This window comes from Calliphora vicina, chromosome 1 (genome assembly GCF_958450345.1).
Source record: "Calliphora vicina chromosome 1, idCalVici1.1, whole genome shotgun sequence".
Taxonomy (NCBI): Eukaryota; Metazoa; Arthropoda; class Insecta; order Diptera; family Calliphoridae; genus Calliphora; species Calliphora vicina.
The window spans coordinates 30,922,218-30,940,252 of record NC_088780.1 but is presented as its reverse complement, the minus strand read 5'-3'; the positions used below and the strand labels follow the sequence as shown (position 1 = coordinate 30,940,252).

General features: G+C 29.0%; 1 protein-coding gene across 1 annotated transcript in view; it reads right to left on the bottom strand.

Annotated features, from left to right (window-relative positions):
* Positions 1-15,924, bottom strand: part of Tnks (tankyrase) — a 46,283-nt gene extending 30,359 nt beyond the window's left edge. Inside the window, exon 1 of the mRNA XM_065506755.1 lies at positions 15,072-15,924. Coding sequence (XP_065362827.1) covers positions 15,072-15,261 — 190 coding nt within the window. The 5' untranslated portion in view covers positions 15,262-15,924. The remainder of the gene's footprint in view (positions 1-15,071) is intronic.
* Positions 15,925-18,035: the final 2,111 nt, after the last annotated feature.

The window sequence follows — 18,035 nt, the reverse complement described above, 5'->3', positions numbered from 1 at the left end:
TTATTTTTTTTTTAATATTTAGCGAAAAACAAACTTTTTGTGAAAAAAAAATTCGGTTTAAAAAATATTTTTTCCGATTTTGACCCATTGTAGGTCCAACTTAATATGGTCTTATATACGTCGTTGCAAAGGTCTTTAAAATATCTATCATTAGATATCCATATTGTCTATATTATTCTCAGCCATTTGTGGACCGATTTTCTCGATTTTAAATAGCAACCGAGCCGGAAGAATTCTGGAGATATTGATGTATGAATCGTGTATGTAAGTTATTTGGTTGTTTCGGAAAGTTGATTTCCGACCCCGCTATCTATATAGATCCACAATATATATACTTTATAGGGTCGGAAAATTATATTATGGAAATTACAAACGGAATGACAAACTTATATATACCCTTCTCACGAAGGTGAAGGGTATTAAATAGTTTTATAAATATTGTAAGGTCGACAATCTTGGCCACCAGGGGCCATACATATGGCAGAGAAAGAAAATGCAAAACATGTTATTATAATTCATGTTCCATGTTCTCTATATGCCGATCACTGATAACAAACATAAACGTATTTTTGGTCTACTCCCAAGGTATTAAGAACATTTAAGTCTTATCTCTATACAAGTCGCTAAATGTACTTAGAAAATGTCAAAACATCACCTTAATAATTTGACCACAAAAGGGTAAAGTTTTGTTTCTTTCTCTATCTACCAGTCTTTATTTCTCTATCTCTCAGTACATAGATGTTATTTGTGACTCACTTAATCAAATTTCTTTTCAAATTAAAAAAAAAAAAAAAACATTTCTTTAGAAATCTCAAAGAGAAACTTAAAACTCTCTGCTTTTAATTTCAAATAACTAATTTGACATCTGAGTCAGAGAAACAACAACAAACAGACATCAAGTGCATGCAGTATGTATTTACTAAAATAGTTAATTTAACGATTGTTTATTGCTAAAGGAAACCTTACTTTTTTTGTTGGCCTGCATTAATGTTGGTGACATTCAAAATGTGTGACCTACAAAATAACAACAGAAACAACACAAAGTTTAATATAATTCTTGTTTTTTTTATAAATTTCAAACATTTCAATTTAATTTAACTGGAGATACAAAGTTTTTGGAAAATGTTAATTTTGTAAACACACACCTTACACATATGTATAATAGAAATAAAATTAGAAGACAAACGGACTGGGTGAGAGAACTACCTTTATATGTATGTTTATATGGGTGTATATTAGTTTATTTTTAAATACCTACATTCACTAACTCAAGTGACAAAGTGACGGTAGTTCAGTTAGTTTGTTATTCACCTGGTGTTTCGTTGTATTTTAAATAAATAGACAAACTGTCAACTGTAATGGACAGACAATGTTACAGTATCTCTAAAAACAAACGAAATTACTATGAGGGCGGGTCAATTAGTCCTAAACTTTTTGAATTTCCCGGCTCTTAACTGAAAGGGCAGCTGTCAACAAACATCTGTCAGTTGACTCCTGTCAAAATTTTAACAAGTTGCATCATTTAGTATGTATTTGACAGCCGTTGATATCAGACTACCGCGTAACTCGAGGTTGAGTTTTTGCGCCGTTTAGTAACCGTGGATCCATCACAACACACCATAGACCAAACAACAGTGAAAACAGTGGTTTTATCGGGGTGAATCGCCGCCAAAGAAGGCCAAGGTGGATTTGTCAGCCAATAATGTCATCGCGATCGTTTTTAGGGATGCATGCGGTATCCCTCGACTACCTTTAATAGGGTAAAACTATTAATGGCCAACTTATTGGTTCAATTTAATGAGGATTTGATAAAAAAAACGCAAGCATTTGGCAAATAAAAAAGTTCTTTTTCACCATGACAGTGCAATGGTGCACACATCTGCAGTTTCCATGAACTAGGCTACGAATTGCTCCCTCATTCTCCGGAATTAGCCTCGAGTGACTATTTCTTGTTTAAAAACCTGAAGAAATGGCTCGGTGGAAAGAGATTTGAAATCATCACACAAACAAATACCTGACCTCTACAAATCTTATTTTTTTAAAGGAATAAACAAATTGTAGAAAAGTTGGACAAAGTGTATAGAGCTCAAAGGAGACTTTGTTGAAAAATAAAATGATTTGTTAAAATTTCTAATATATGAGAGATTTCATGATAAGTGAAACAACTTTTAAAATTGATGTTCGATTTTTCAACAGGATCGGTCAAGAACTCTCTGAGTTATAGGGTCAAAATTTGACATTTTGGCCAAACATATGTTTTTTTCGCATCCATGTAACATATTACCTATTGTTTTAACCAAAACGTGTCCCAAATAGTTTAGATATGTAGGTATTTCTGGATTCTATTTTTCTTAAAAGAAAGCTTAGATATTTTCCTTGAAGAACTATTTGGTCGCTTAGTGGGATGCGAGTTCTATATCTATCAAAATAAATGTTTTCCTTCACCTTCACCTTCGTGAGAAGGGTATATATAAGTTTGCCATTCCGTTTGTAATTTCTAGATTTTTCATTTTATATTCTGGATCCTTATAGATAGCGGAGTCGATTAAGCCATGTCCGTCTGTCTGTCTGTTGAAATCAATTTTCTGAAGACCCCAGATATCTTCGGGATCCAAATCTTCAATAATTCTGTCAGACATGCTTTCGAGAAGTTTGCTATTTAAAATCAGCAAAATCGGTCCATAAATAACGGAGATATGAGCAAAAAACCGGGACAACCTCAATTTTTGACCTATTTTTGATCTATATCTGGATTACTAAGTTATTAATCTAGACAATATGGATATCTAATGATAGATATTTCGAAGTCCATTGCAACGATGTAGATAAGGCTATAGTAAGTTGGACCTACAATGGGTCAAAATCGGGAAAAATATTTTTTAACCCGAATTTTTTTTCATCAACAAATTTTTTGTCATACGTTTTAAAAAAAAAAAATTAAAATTTTTTTTAAAAAAAATTTGGAAAAAACTTTTTTAAAAAAATTTCAAAAATAATTTAAAAAAAATTAAATTTTGTTTACCTAAAAATATTAAAAATATAGAATATAGATCTCTTACTTGTTTAATTCTTTTTTTGATCTTGTTGAAAAATTGTGTCTGAATTACTATCCAATAGATCTAACCTAGGTGCAAATTTAATCTCGATCGGAAGACATCGATTTTAAAAGTTGGTTCACTTGACATGAAATTCCCCATATATAACTTTAGTTTTGTCCCACACTGTTGCCTTGATAATAACAAACAATTGCATTTAACTTGAGGTTTTAGGTTAATTTTTTTTATATTTTATCACTCATTCGTATTCACTCACTTTCAAACAACTTGAAGAGAATACTGAGAAATTTTCAAACAAAAATTTTTTTTAACAAAACATTAGTACAAATGTTTGTTTGTATACTGTTAGTTGTTATAAACATTTTTTTTTTATTTTTATATTTTTATTATCATAATTGTTTTTATTTTGTTTGTATGAGCAGTTTTTCTTCGTCTTGTACTTGTACATTTGGTATTAAATACAATTATTATTCATTTCAACAACTTGTTGTATTGTTGTTGTTGTTTTTATTACTATTTTATTTTTGTTTATAAAATAAGAAATAAATTTTGAAGTAAAAAAAGTTTCACTTTTTTAAATGGCCAATTTTGTTGCTTCGTACTTTGAATTATTAAATTTAGTCTACCATGCAAAACACGAGTTTTTTGTTAAATGACTTCTTTTTGTGGAAATTTATTTAACAAAAACTAAATTGTAATATACGATTAAAATAGCAAAGATACATATTTAATAAATGATGTTAGTTAAAAGAACAAGTGTGTTCCCTTTAAATAAGTGATCGGCAAGGCACAAACTTATTTTCCATGCAAATTTTTTAAATGATTTCTTTGTCAATATATATCAACAAATAAATTGTAATATACGATTAAAATACCAAATATATATAATAAAGATTGTTAGTTTAAAGAACAAGCGTGTTATCTTTAAATCAGTGGTCGGCACTCATTGCAACCAGGGGCCAAACAGAGTTCAGTTAAATTACTTCTTTGTGGAAATGTATCAACAAATAAATTGTAATACAAGATTAAAATAGCAATGCTATTTAATAAAAGTTATTAGTTTAAATAACAAACCATTGGTCGGCACTTACAGCCACCAGAAGCCGATTATAATAGGCAATTAACCAGTGAACAATATGAATGTCAACAAATTATTAAACAAGAAAATCATAATAAATAGCTGATCAGATAACAAATCATGAAGAAAGTACACAACATGTTATAATAATCCATATACTCTTTATGCCGACCACTGCTTTATATATAGACAAGTATTGAAAACAACCCAATAAGCATTTTTGAAAACAAGCGTAATTCCAGCCTTGATTATAATCAAAGGGTGTGTTTTTAAGACCGATTTAACTTAAAATTGTAAAAAAATAACACAAAAAAGTAAATTTTAATCAAACAAATTTTTCTATTCGAAAGTTCAATACATTTGAAAATGATTTCGGGACACTTTTTCGAGCACTGATGACCGTATGTCACGAATAACACAAATAATGTTGGCCTCCAAGCAATTGACAGCTGCAGTTCACGAAATCTTGTTATCGCCAAATTTTGATTTCAATAAATGAGGGTTGTGTTCGCCATCCTGTTGAAACTACATCAATGTCATCCATTTTTTCAAACAGAAAATCATTGATCATGATACGATCTCCAATGACCGTAACGCGATCTCCGGCTTCCTTTTTTAAGAAATAAGGGCCGATGATGCACTATATTACACTTTATTTCAATAGCATTCTGAAGTAAAAAGGAAACATACCACGTTTTTATAATTGTAGGATAATTGCGCAGAGTACAGGTCGCAATTTTGAAGATATTTCAGATATTTGAAACTGGCTGAAATCGGTCCATTATTTCACCTAGCCCCCATACAAATGTCCTCTCGAAATTGGACTTTATCGGTCATATATGTTTAATTTATAAATGTATCTCCACAAATTGCGCTCCAAATAAGTTTTATATATACAAAATTCATGTCACCAAATTTTGTTACGATAGGTCCATAATTAGTCATAGCTCTCATATAGACCCGCTTCCGAAAATCACTTTAACGTGCATAAATCGCTTAAAAATGTTGGTTATAACCAGGGAAACCGGAAATATGCTCTAAAAAAAGCGTTTTAGGCGCTTTAAATATGCAGTAAAAACTTTAAAATATGCTCTTAAAATTTAAAAAATATGCTCTTAAAAAAACAAACATTTACATAATTTTTAACCAAAAAAAATTTACTTAAATTTTCAAATAAAAATCGTTGTCTATTGGATCTGAAAACATTTTTAAACATAGAAAATGTTCTTTCGACATCAACTGATGTTACAGGAGCAAATTTAAAAGACAATATTTCTTTAACACTTAGAACGGTTAAGTTTGAATTAGAACTAAAATTTGATATTTAGATGGAGCTATTATTAAAATAGTGCTTATTTTATATTAAAACAAGTAAGAGAGAGAGAACAAGTAAGAGGCTGTGCCGAATCTTATATACCCTTCACCTAATTATACATCAAAATAAAAAATTTAAATATTTTTAGATGAACAAAAATTTTTTTCAGTTTTTTCATTTTTTGGATAAAAATTTTTTTCGGTTTTTTAAATTTTTTTTTTTTGGTGAAAAGCCATCTATTTTTTCAATTTTGAATTTTAAACAAAGGAAGTAACACAACAGCGAAAAATAAGTAAGACAAAATTTGTTTTTGATAAACTCAAAATATGCTATTAAACAGTAAAATGTGCTCTAAAAACGCAAAATATGACATAAATATGCTCTTAAAACAAATATATGCAAAAATATGTATTTAAGGGTAAAATATGCACTAACAAATCGATGCCAAAATTCTTAAATAGTTCTGAAACGTGTAAATATCTTATCCATGTGCTCATTAGACTCACCAGACAAAACATGCATTTGCATATTTTGGTTTCCCTGGTTATAACACTCACAAAATTCAACATAGTAAACATTCATATAGACATAAATCACACGACCTAATTTCATGGTGATCGGTCCATAATTGGTCATAGCCCCCATATAAGGCCCACTTCCGAAAATCACTCACGAATATAAATTATTGAAATTTTAAAAGAAAAATGGTTTTGCTCTTTTACTTAGTGTAGGGTATTATATGGTCGGGCTTGACCAACCATACTTTCTTACTTGTTTTTTTGTTTAAAAAATATTAAATTTTATGAAATATTTTTCAAGTTTAATATTAAAGTGCTTGAAGTTGTAGGTCTATAGGCTTATTGGGAAAAAATAAAATGATATTGAGGAAATTTTCTAAGATAAACTTGGCTTTAGGGTTTCTATCAAGCGGATATTTAGATCAACGATACGGCTTCAAGAAGGATTCGAGAGTTTAATCTCAAAGGCGACGACCATTAACATCTACGTGGACAATCTTGCATCTATCACAGCCCTCGATTGTATTGACTATCTGTCCAATATTAGACTCCAGCAGTTAATATGAAATCAGGTCCAATGACATTTCTGACAAATGCGCACAAAATATGGTCATCTCTAATGAATCAGTCACCCACGGCGACATTCATATAACTTTAGTTGCAGAATCAAACTTGATCGGAGCTCAAAGAGACGGATCTCAGATGGTCCACAATTTCCACTTGTGAAATATCTAAAAGTCGATTGTTCGAACATTAGACTTTTTGCTGAAAAAAGTAAAAATCGACCTTATTCCAAAAAATCTAAAGTCTGCTTTAGATTTTCTAATTTTTGTTATAAAAATGTTATGAGTTTTTCTCATCAATAAATCCAGCATACATTTAAATAGGATAAAAGCCGAAAATAGCAAAAAAGTCGAATTTTGACTAACACAAATTTTAAAAAGTCGAATGTTCGAAAAGTCGACTTTTTAAAAATAGATTTTTTTAGATTTTCTAATTTTTGTTGTAAAAATGTTATGAGTTTTTCTCATCAATAAATCCAGCATACATTTAAATAGAATGAAAAGTCGAGAATAGCAAAAAATTCGAATTTTGACTAACAAAAATTTAAAAAATTCGAATGTTCGAAAATTCGACCTTTTAAAAATAGAAAAGTTGACTATAGAATTCTATCATTACACAAGTTATAATTACTGCAGAAGTTGTTTGGACGAATAGTAAGAAGAATAGGGATAATATTTTCTTAAAATAATCCAAGTGAAAGTTCAAAATACCAATATTGCTGAAACATAGTGAATCAGCCTTTTTCAGATTTCTCACTATCAAATCCTTCCACTTAGTTATATTTGGAGCTTCTCATAAAGTTTTATTTTCTTTATAAACTTAAATCTATTGAAATGAAATCATTTCCTACACTTCCTGGCTGACCATTATCAACATAATAAAAATCATTAAACCAAAAACTTTTGAGAGTTGTTAAAAAGCAAAGTAAAAAGCTATAGTTTTCCCCCTGTTAAAAGCACAATTACAAAATAAATTTATATTAATAATAAACAAAACTCGCTGAATGATTGGCCATTTAGTGTTTCTATTTTTTTTTTTTGCTTGCTGTAATACTATTGCGTTAAGAAACGCAACAATTGTTTATGATTAATGGCTTCAAACAGATAATTATCTGTAATACGTTGTTGTTATTGCTGTATTTTGTTAGCCATGCGTTTTTGTTAATATTAATAAGATACGAGTAATTAGATTTGTTATCTAATGATATTATTTTTTTTTTCATTTATTTTTCCAAAATAGAAATATTTTTTGGACTTTCCTAAAATTTTTGTTAACATTTTCAAGAGATTTTGTTAAAGATAATTAAAATAATATTTAAATGAAAGAAAAGTTAGCAACAAATTTTAATCATTTAAAATACATATGTAAAAGGAAATCGAAAATTCGTAATAATGAAATGCCTAAAACCATAGAATAACATAGAGACGAGACGTAATTGTCAAAAACCTAAGTCTGTTGTCAAAAACGTAACTCTAGCAACAACAAAATACATATTATTTACAGTATTTTGTTGTTGTATCAGATATATTATGATTTGTTATATTTTTGTTTGGCAAATCGGTGTGTCTCATCTCTGTGTATAATTCTCTATGCCTAAAACTATGAAATTTTTCGAAATTAAATGACATTTTTAAATACTTTAAAAAATGTTCCAAAATGTTAATGATTTTTTTTTAAATATTAATGATTTATTCAAGAAATTAGTATAAAATATACTAGAAACTTTTTTAGAAATCTCCACATTTTATATAAATATCGTTTTAATAATATTAGATCTTTAATATGAATAACTTTAATCTTTTGAAATATTTATTTTTACTCTACTACAGCAGTTTCTGTTATTAATAACATATATTGTTTAATTTTTATGAATCATGTTACATTATTTAATTTTTATAGCAACAAAATTCTTAGAATTATTTTATTTTTTTCATTTACAACAATTTATAGTAATGTCAATATTTATTCAAGACATTAATTTACAGTTTGACTCAAACAACTCACTCATTTATCAGCCCAATTATGAATAAAAAATTCCCCGGGAGTTTTTTCCCATTAAATTTGAATAGGAAAAATGTGAAAAGGGAAAAAACTCCCGGGGAATTTTTATTCATAATTGGGCTGTATATGTTTGAGACATAGAGAAACATAGAGCGGAAACTAGAAAAAAACTCAAACAAAAAATTTGCTCAAAATAATCACACATACGAGTGTTGTTTTTTTTCTCATAGTTTTTTCTACTAATACATTCTCACCACTTAGGTTTCTGACAACTGAGTTAGGTCTTTGACAGGAGAGTTTTCGCTCTATGTCTATTCTCTATGGTTTGAGACATTAGGATAAATACCATTGAGCGGAAACCAGAAAAAAACTCAAACAAAAAAAATAACTCAAAATAATAACACGAGTGTTGTTTTTGTTTTCACAAAAAATTACTCAAAATGTGTTGTTTTTCTTTTCACATAGTTTTTTTTACTAACACATTCTTATCACTAAGGTTTTTGACAACTGAGTTAGCTCTTTGACAAGAGAAACCATAAAGCTCTTGACATCAGCACCTGAGGTACATCATCGTAGATCGTAGTCAACCTGATTACAAAATGACTACGGAGAGATGGACCCCAAAGAGTTGCCAAACTCTAGCCCATTGCGAAAATTTATTATAATATATAAAATTGCTCCGAATGTCGATAACATTTTTTGGAGTTAGAATACCAACAAGTGATTTCTGAGAACTCAATCCTTCGCGATCTCAGTTTTCACAAGCGGCTGAATGTTCCCTGATGAGCTTAACCCTCTAACCCACAAGAGTGCCTTAAGACATGCATAACAAAACACCAATTATTTAAAAAAGTAATTATATATTTTTGTATACCCTACACCACCATAGTGGGGAGGGTATTATGCGTTTGTGCAGATGTTTGTAACGCCCAAAAATATTAGTCTAACACCCACCTTAAAGTATACCCATCGACTTAGAATCACTTTCTGTGTCGATTAAACGATTTCCGTCCGTCTGGTTGGCTGGCTGGCTGTCCATGCAAACCTTGTGCGCAGAGTACAGGTCGCAATTTTAAAGATATTTCGATCAAATTTGGTACATATTATTCGGCCCAAGGACCAAACCTATTGAAACTGGCTGAAATCGGTCCATTATTTCACCTAGCCCCCATACAAATGTCCTTCCGATATTGGACTTTATCGGTCATAAATGTTTAATTTAAAAATGTATCTCCACAAATTGCGCTCCAAATAAGTTTTATATATACAAAATTCATATCACCAAATTTTGTTACGATCGGTCCATAATTAGTCATAGCTCCCATATAGACCCGCTTCCGAAAATCACTTTAACGTGCATAAATCGCTTAAAAATGTTGGTATACTCACAAAATTCAACATAGTAAACTTTCGTATAGACATAAATCACACGACCTAATTTCATGGTGATCGGTCCATAATTGATCATAGCCCCCAATTTGTCATAGCCCCACTTCCGAAAATCACTCAAAAATATAAATTATTGTAATTTTAAAAGTATGGTCGGGCTTGACCTATACCACTATGCACCATTGGGCCAAAAATTTGTTGATAGCTCTAGTGGGCAGCCTAGTATTAATCAATTCCAATGTAATAAGGTCGAAATAATATCACAATTGCATTTAAATAATAATGATTACAGAAATCCGTTCGACGAAGAGGATATCCAAAATTCTTCACAGACAATTGCGATACAATTTGTCAGAAGTAAGAATTTGTTTCCACGAAAATCACATATTGTGGAAATTTGTAACGAGCTAATTCATATATTAAGTGAGATATAATGAAAATACCGGGACAACCTCGATTTTTTCCAAATTTTTTATGTATATCTGGATTAGTATGTCATTATTATAGACAATATGGATATTTAATGATAGATATTTCAATGTTCATTGCAACGATGTATATAGTAAATTGGACCTATAATGGGCCAAAATCGGGAAAATTTTAAAGAAAGCTGACCTAAACAGACCAATTTTAAGTAAACACTACCAATTTTAAAGTTAATCCTTTCATCTATATTGATCTCACACTTAGTCATAAATTTTGTCATATAACTATAAAAAATCATTCCATGATAGGGCCTTCCCTTTCAGATATTTCATAAATAATTAATTTTGAAGCTGTATCACACGCAATATTATAATCATTTTCCCCCTTTTTAATGCTAAAATGAAAGAAAATATTTCGCAAAATTGTTCCTATTGCTTTAATAAAACAATACAAGTTTGATTTAAATTTTATTTACACAGTTACAGTTTTCATTTGTTGCTACTGCTGCTCATCTCCTTCGTCCTCATTTTCCTACTCTCCTACACTGGAAAATGGTAATTGTTGCTATTATAGCTGCTGCTGTTATTGTTGTTGTTAAATGAGTAAAGAAAAACTAGGTCAAAGTCAATATTTAGGAAATGTAAATAGAAAAAGATGAAAACAAAAAAAAATATTGTTGTTTATGGGAAAAAAAACTAAAGTAAAATTGTTTATATTGCTGGAAAAATACAAAAATAACGAACGAATGAATGAAAACAGCCTACAACAAAAAACAAATAATAAATAGAAAAAAAAACAACAAAAAAAATCATAATAAAGCAAAACCTGCAGGGAAGGAATAATTTTTTTTAAGGAAAAACTATAAAAAAAATCTATTAGTTGGAGAAAAAATGAAAAAAATTTAGATTTTTTTTTTTTGTTATAAAGTTTTATGAAGTATAAATAATAAGATAAAATAATGACTGACTGGCCAGAAGGACTATGTACCTATATATTTAGTAGCCGGAGATGAACACTTTCAAGGCTAAATAGTAACATAAAACAAACTGCAAACTTATAAATGCTGACGTAGTAGCAACAATTTGTTGTTTAACTTATTTTTTGTCTCTTTAGTTACTGTGTTATATTAAGCAGCAACAATAGCAGCGATATATACGACAATGCCAATAACAAATTGCAATAAATAGATACAAAGTTGTATGCTTTTTCTGTGTTTTATTTCGTCTTTTTTTTATTTTGTATTTAAAATAGAGAAAGGTGTGAATCAGGGACATATTGAACAAAAGGAAGAGACGTAGTGGCAACAGCAGCAGCAGCCATACATAGCAATAGTTGATACAAAAAAAAAGGAGCAATAGTTGTAGCGTAAGGAATAAACTAGGTCATCGCATAATCATGAGCAATGACAAAGTGCACTATGGGTAAGAAAGTGGTAAGTAGACAAAAAACTAAAAAAAAAGAACAAAATATAAGTTTACAATAGCTATGTAATGTATGTAATGTCATCACGTGAGAACGGCTGGAGCGATTTGGCTGATTTTTTTTTTATTCGATTTCGAAATTTTCAGGAGATGGTTTGTAAAGAAAAAAAAACTCAAAAATTGCGGGTAAAACTCGGAAATTCTTTTTTTTGTGAGTCCAGTCAACTGTAATAAAAAAGCTCCCTATAGTATGCAGTACAAATTTAGATATTTTATTTGCAAATAAAAAAGAACAGGCTGGACTAACATCAGCAGTGTTTAAAAAACTAGACTACAAGTAGCAGTAGCAACGAAAAAACACAAGTAGTCTAGTTAAAAAATTAATAAAAACTCGGAGTCAATAATTACTACTACTACTGCTACCTTCACATTATGGTAGCAGTAGTTGTAGTAGTAATAATAAAAGAAAAATTTAAAAGTAGCAGAGTAATTTATTTTCTTTTGCTACCTTAAAAAAGAAAAAGTTTTGATGTAGCAGTCATTACTTTTTTATTAATTCAGCTACTTTTAAAATTTAGTAGTAATAGAAGTAGCAGTTGAGGTAGTAGAAGAAGTAGCAGTTAAGTAGCAGTTGAAGTAGCAGCTAAGTAGCAGTTGAGGTAGCAATAAAATAAGTCAAAAATAAAAATCTTCAGCCAAAAAAGTATATTATGTGTTGTTGTGAATGTATATTTGTGTAAGTTGGTCGTGTTGTAAACAAAAGTTCGGCATTTTTGTTATACACACAGAAAACACGAACATCTGAGACGAATAAAAACGAATAATTCTTTCAAACTCTCTCAAAACAAAAACAACACACAGTGTTTTGACTACTTTTATTGCTACCTTAACTGCTGCATCAACTGCTACTTAACTGCTACCTTAAAAATTAAAACTCAATATAGAGCAGTAGCAATGATTTGTATTTTTATGCTACTACTCCATTTACAATTCATGTTTTATTACTACTGCTCTGTTAAGAGTTGTATATTTTGAAGGTAGCAGTAGTTTTAAAAAAAATCAAGAAAACGAAAAAAGACAAATGCTACTGCTACCGCTAAATACATTTTTTTGAAGCAGTAGTTGTAGCAACAGTTAAAAATTTGTTAGTTATCGTAGCTTTTTAAACACTGAACATTAGTAAATGCTTCCGGGCGAAGCCGGGGAGATCAACTAGTTTAAAATATAAGATTTTCTCAAATGTTACGTATGTTTTTAAAATAGTACCTTGTCTCAATTGGTTAATTACATTTCATTAAAATACATTTAATTAAAATATTACATTTCCTTATTCCCGGTCCACACTGTGAAACATTTGCTGCAAAACATTTGAGTTTGTTGATGAAAGGGGAAAGAGGAATGAAAAAGGGAACTTTGTTTGATGTACATGAAGTTTTTGTTGAGTATGTCATCCACATTTATTCGTTCGTATTCGTACTGTACAGAAATGTCAAAAACTGAAAAGCAAAAACTTCACTGTGTGGACACGAATGCAGTTTCAAAAGAGAATTTAAAAATGTTTTGCAGCAAATGTTTCACAGTGTGGACCGGGACTTACAAGGTACTAATGTTTTTTAAAATATTAAATTTTCTCATGGTTCTTATTAAAAATAGTACATTTTTCAATAAGTATCATATTCAAAATAAAACCCTTTCTCAAGTTGTACTTTTTCAAAATATGTAGTACCACCATTTCATAATCAGTGACCCCTATCGCAAATCAATATTTCACATGATATATGTTCCATTTTTACCATTTTTCGTTCATAAACTTTGTTCACGTGAAAAATTCAAATATTGTGAATGAAAAGTTTAAGGGAATATCACGATAGCAATTTGCCCTTCGAGGCAAATGGATATTTCATGGTAACATAAATTTCACATTTTTTCACGATAGGGGTGAGTATTTATTTTCTAAATGAAACTTTTTTAAAGTCGTCAATAGATCAAATGATTTGCAACCCATTAAATTATTTTAGACCGACAGATGTGGACTACTCTTTGATACTAATATAAATGAGAAGTAGTTAATATTTTAGTCATTTCAGAAACTGATTTTGTGCACAAATTCAACAAGAAAGCCTCTATTTTCCCGATGGAGAATAAATTCATGCGGTTGGGTTCTCCAATTATCCAGATAAATACATGATTAACAATACGAAATTGACGTGTGTTCTAGATTTCCAAACAAAAATCTGTCCCCTACTAATTGTGCTTTCTCAATGCAAAGATATTATAGCTTCAATGGCGGTCACTGAAAACATCAATGGTTATAAATTCAACTGGATTCTAAACGAACAAATTCCTTCGATATACTAGATATGCACGGGGTGAAGCGTGCACAATTAAGGCCTGGTTTAAATCGCTGCCTAGCCTATCTACATGATCTTCACTATTATTTAGATTTCCTAATAGCTCAAATGACATGCTCTCAATCGACCTATTATTAATATCGAAAGAGATGGCCACTAATTTATACGAATTTAAAAACAAAATTAACAGATTTTTTACAATATTTCAGAAAAGTTGTGCAACAATAATCACAACTAACTTTAAAATGCTTTGTGAACAAAATTTTTTTCTATATTTTTATCAATCTTAATATTTATTTCCTATGTGGAACATTTCTATTACAAAATTCATTATAATTTCACAAGAATTTAAATTTAGTTTCAGTGTGCAGTGCAACACTTTTAACGTATTTACACATAGAAATTTTTTATTTTTAACACGATAGAGTTAAGAAATAAATAATTAACACATGCTCCCCACAGTGCTACGGTGTAAAATATAGAAAAACAGCATTGATTCATTAATAACAACAACAACGAACAGCCAGCAACAATAACAATAATAGAACAGTGTTATTATCGTCATCTTTCCATACTTGCATCATCAGCAATATTTTGATCTTGAGCACAAAAACAAAAGGGACCTAACTTGACAGACTGCACCGTTATGTTTTCTATTTATGTTTTGATTTTTTTTTTTTTTTGTTTTTTGATTTTGGAAAATTTAAACAAAACAATAAAGTGAAAAACAAAACTGGCTCAAGGACATTTGAAAACATTTCCAGTTTTTTCTTTGCTTTTTTGAATAGGAAGTGCAAACATACATGTACGTATGTATGAATGTACGCATATAAAAAAGGGTGTAACAAGCTGGTATTACAATGTAAGTAAATATTTGCATTAAATCGAAGATTACCAACTAGAAAACATTTGTCGGAATGTATTTTTTTTTTTTTTTGAATCCTTAACTCACCTGCTGCAAAATGCAAGGGTGTTGATTTGCGTCCAGCGGTATCTCGAGCATTTACTGTCTGCGGTGTTATCAGTTTCTTTACTTTCACTATATCGCCCGTTTTACAGGCTTCGAAGAGCTCGCGTAATGGATCATTGGCCATGACCGCATCCAGGTTAACATTAAGTATAGCTCGACTGCGGCTGGTCATGGTGACACCAACAACACCACCAGCAACAAAAACACCATCAGCTAGTTTTTTATATGTTCAAGAATACTCTTCTACGCCAATGTCTACGTTTTCTTTTTTATCGTAAATCCAAAAACATACACACTCCAACAAACAGAGAACTCCCCACAAACAAGAAAAGAAAATTAAAAAAATAAAAAAAAACACCAGCAGACAATGGGGGAAAAAATCAAAATTTTTCTTCAATACGAGCCCGTTTTTATTTTTCTTCTTTTCAACAATTTATTATTAGAATTATTTGTTTTAATTTATTTAGCAATATTTATAAGAATTATTTTCTTAAAAAAACTATACACATTTTTTATATTTATTTCTTATATGCAAAAGAAATATAATTTTTTTCCAACAAAAAAATTTCTCTTCCTTCTTTATTTTTTTTTCTTCTACACACACAATTTGTTTTCTATTTTATTCATTTTTAAAATTCACTACACGTTTTCTGCGATTTCTTTTTTTGTTTGGTGCACTTAAAGCTAAATGTTTTGAATAAAATTTTGGAATTATTTTGTTAAAATTTTCCTTAAAATTGATTATTTTATTGTATTTTTCGTTCAACAGCTGAAATTTTTATGTTTCGTCTTTAGTAAAATGTCCCGTAAAACTGCAAAAGTGCACAAGAAAAATATACGATTTTTTCACACAAACACACACACAGACATTGTAGTTTCTTTGCAGACCGTTGGTGGCGCTCTAGTCTAAAGAAATATGAAATATTGCCACTGTATTTTAAATGTACACGTAAAAAAAAGTTTATTTTTTAAATTTATTTTAATATTTAAAAATAACAGTAATCATTCCAAATAATAATAAGAAATTGTCATAGTCTTGATTACTCATTAAATTTTCATCGTATCGAAATAATTTATGACAACGAATGTAATGCAATGTTCAGACATACGTGTTTAATGCTTGTTTTTCAAAAAACACTAAATGTTTAAACACAATCGTTCGCATATTAACTTATTTCTTCTTTGAGAAGTTTTCGTTCAAATTATGTACAACAATACTGTCGGGTGCTTTTTAAGCATTGTTCTTAACAAAATTATTATATTTTTTTTAGAAACTTAATATATATAAATGAAATAATAATTTAAAAGATCTGTTTTGTTTTTTCATTTTTGTATATTGCTGTTCGTTCATTAAAAAAGTGCATAAAAATCATCCCTGTTATTTAACATTTGTAATTATTTAACAAATCAAAATAAGATTAATTCACAAATAAATTTTATATCTTAAACATTCCGTTAATGAATTCATTACGAATTATTTCACTGAATTCATTCCTTTTTTAAGCTTTTAGAATTAATTCCCTATTTAATCATTCAAGTTGTTTTTAATTCAAATCCTTATATTGAACGAATAAATTTTTCTTAAGTCAATATTTTTCAATTCATTTTGTAAATGATTAAAAGCAAGACAAAAACAAAATTGAATGAAGAAAAAATATATTTAATTCAATTTGTATTAGATTTGAATTATCAAAAATTTAACCATGAAAATTCAGCAATTAATGAATTATATTTAAATAAAAGCATTTGAATTTTTAATTCTGAATTAAGATTTTAGTGAATTAAGCTTAAATAAAACATTATTGTATAATACGATTTGAGGTTAATATAAAGTTCACTAAATAAGCTTTTAACCATAAAATAATGTCTCGAATCTATTAAAAAAAGGCCTAAGCTAATTATTTTCAATTTATTTTATAAATGATTAACAGCAAAACACAAACAAACCTGAATGAATAAAAATAATTTTTATTGAATTGTTTAAGCTTTGAATTAACTAAAATTTAATCATTCAAAATTTTAAGGAATAGAATGAATGGTTGTCATTTTTAATTCCAAATCAAGATTTTAGTGAATTAAGCTCAAATTGAATTAATTTAATCGAAGTCTTAGTTTTTTAAAACATAATTCTGAAGTCATTTTCGGCTAAAATAATTTTTGAACTAACGTTATTTTATACTACGGTAATACTAACGATATGTTTCAATGAAGATACTCTTCAATAAATGACATATTTCAACTCTTAATAAATATTTTTCATAGTTTATTTCTTTGTTAATTCAATTCATCTAAAAAAGTTTAAAATAATATCGCCCCTCAAATTTGTTCTATCTGTATTTGGTAAAAAAATATATGCGTATGATTTACGTCCATTAGTAGACTAGGGTTAAAGAAAACAAGTTTAAAATTTATGTTTTCTCAATGGAAATCAAATTTTATTTTCAGATAATTCCTGAAATTTGAATACAAAAAAATTCAACTTAAAAAATTGGTTTGAAAACAATTTGAAAATGTTGAATTCAAAAATAGAACTCATCCAAAAGTGTTTGATTTATAATTAATCGTCACAATAATTTAATGCAATAGTATCAGAAATAACGGTTTTACAAACTATTGTATAAAAAATTTAAAATTTTGTTAATATTTCTATTATTTTTTACATTCTCCTGTAAATCACAAATTATTTGACCAACAAAATATGGTTAAAATTATTTAAAAACGTTAACGTTTCCGTTCTATGTGTAGCTCTAATACATTTACATCACATCTGGCAACTCGTGCAAAAACCTTGGCAACCACCTGCGAAACAACAACAAAATACACATAGTAAACAAACAAGAAATCAAAGTAGAAAACAAAAATCGAAATAAAAAACCTGATGAAATGTCAGTAACAAAAGAAAATAACTAAAAAGGGCAAAATGGCGTTTTTGTAGTTGTAAAGTCA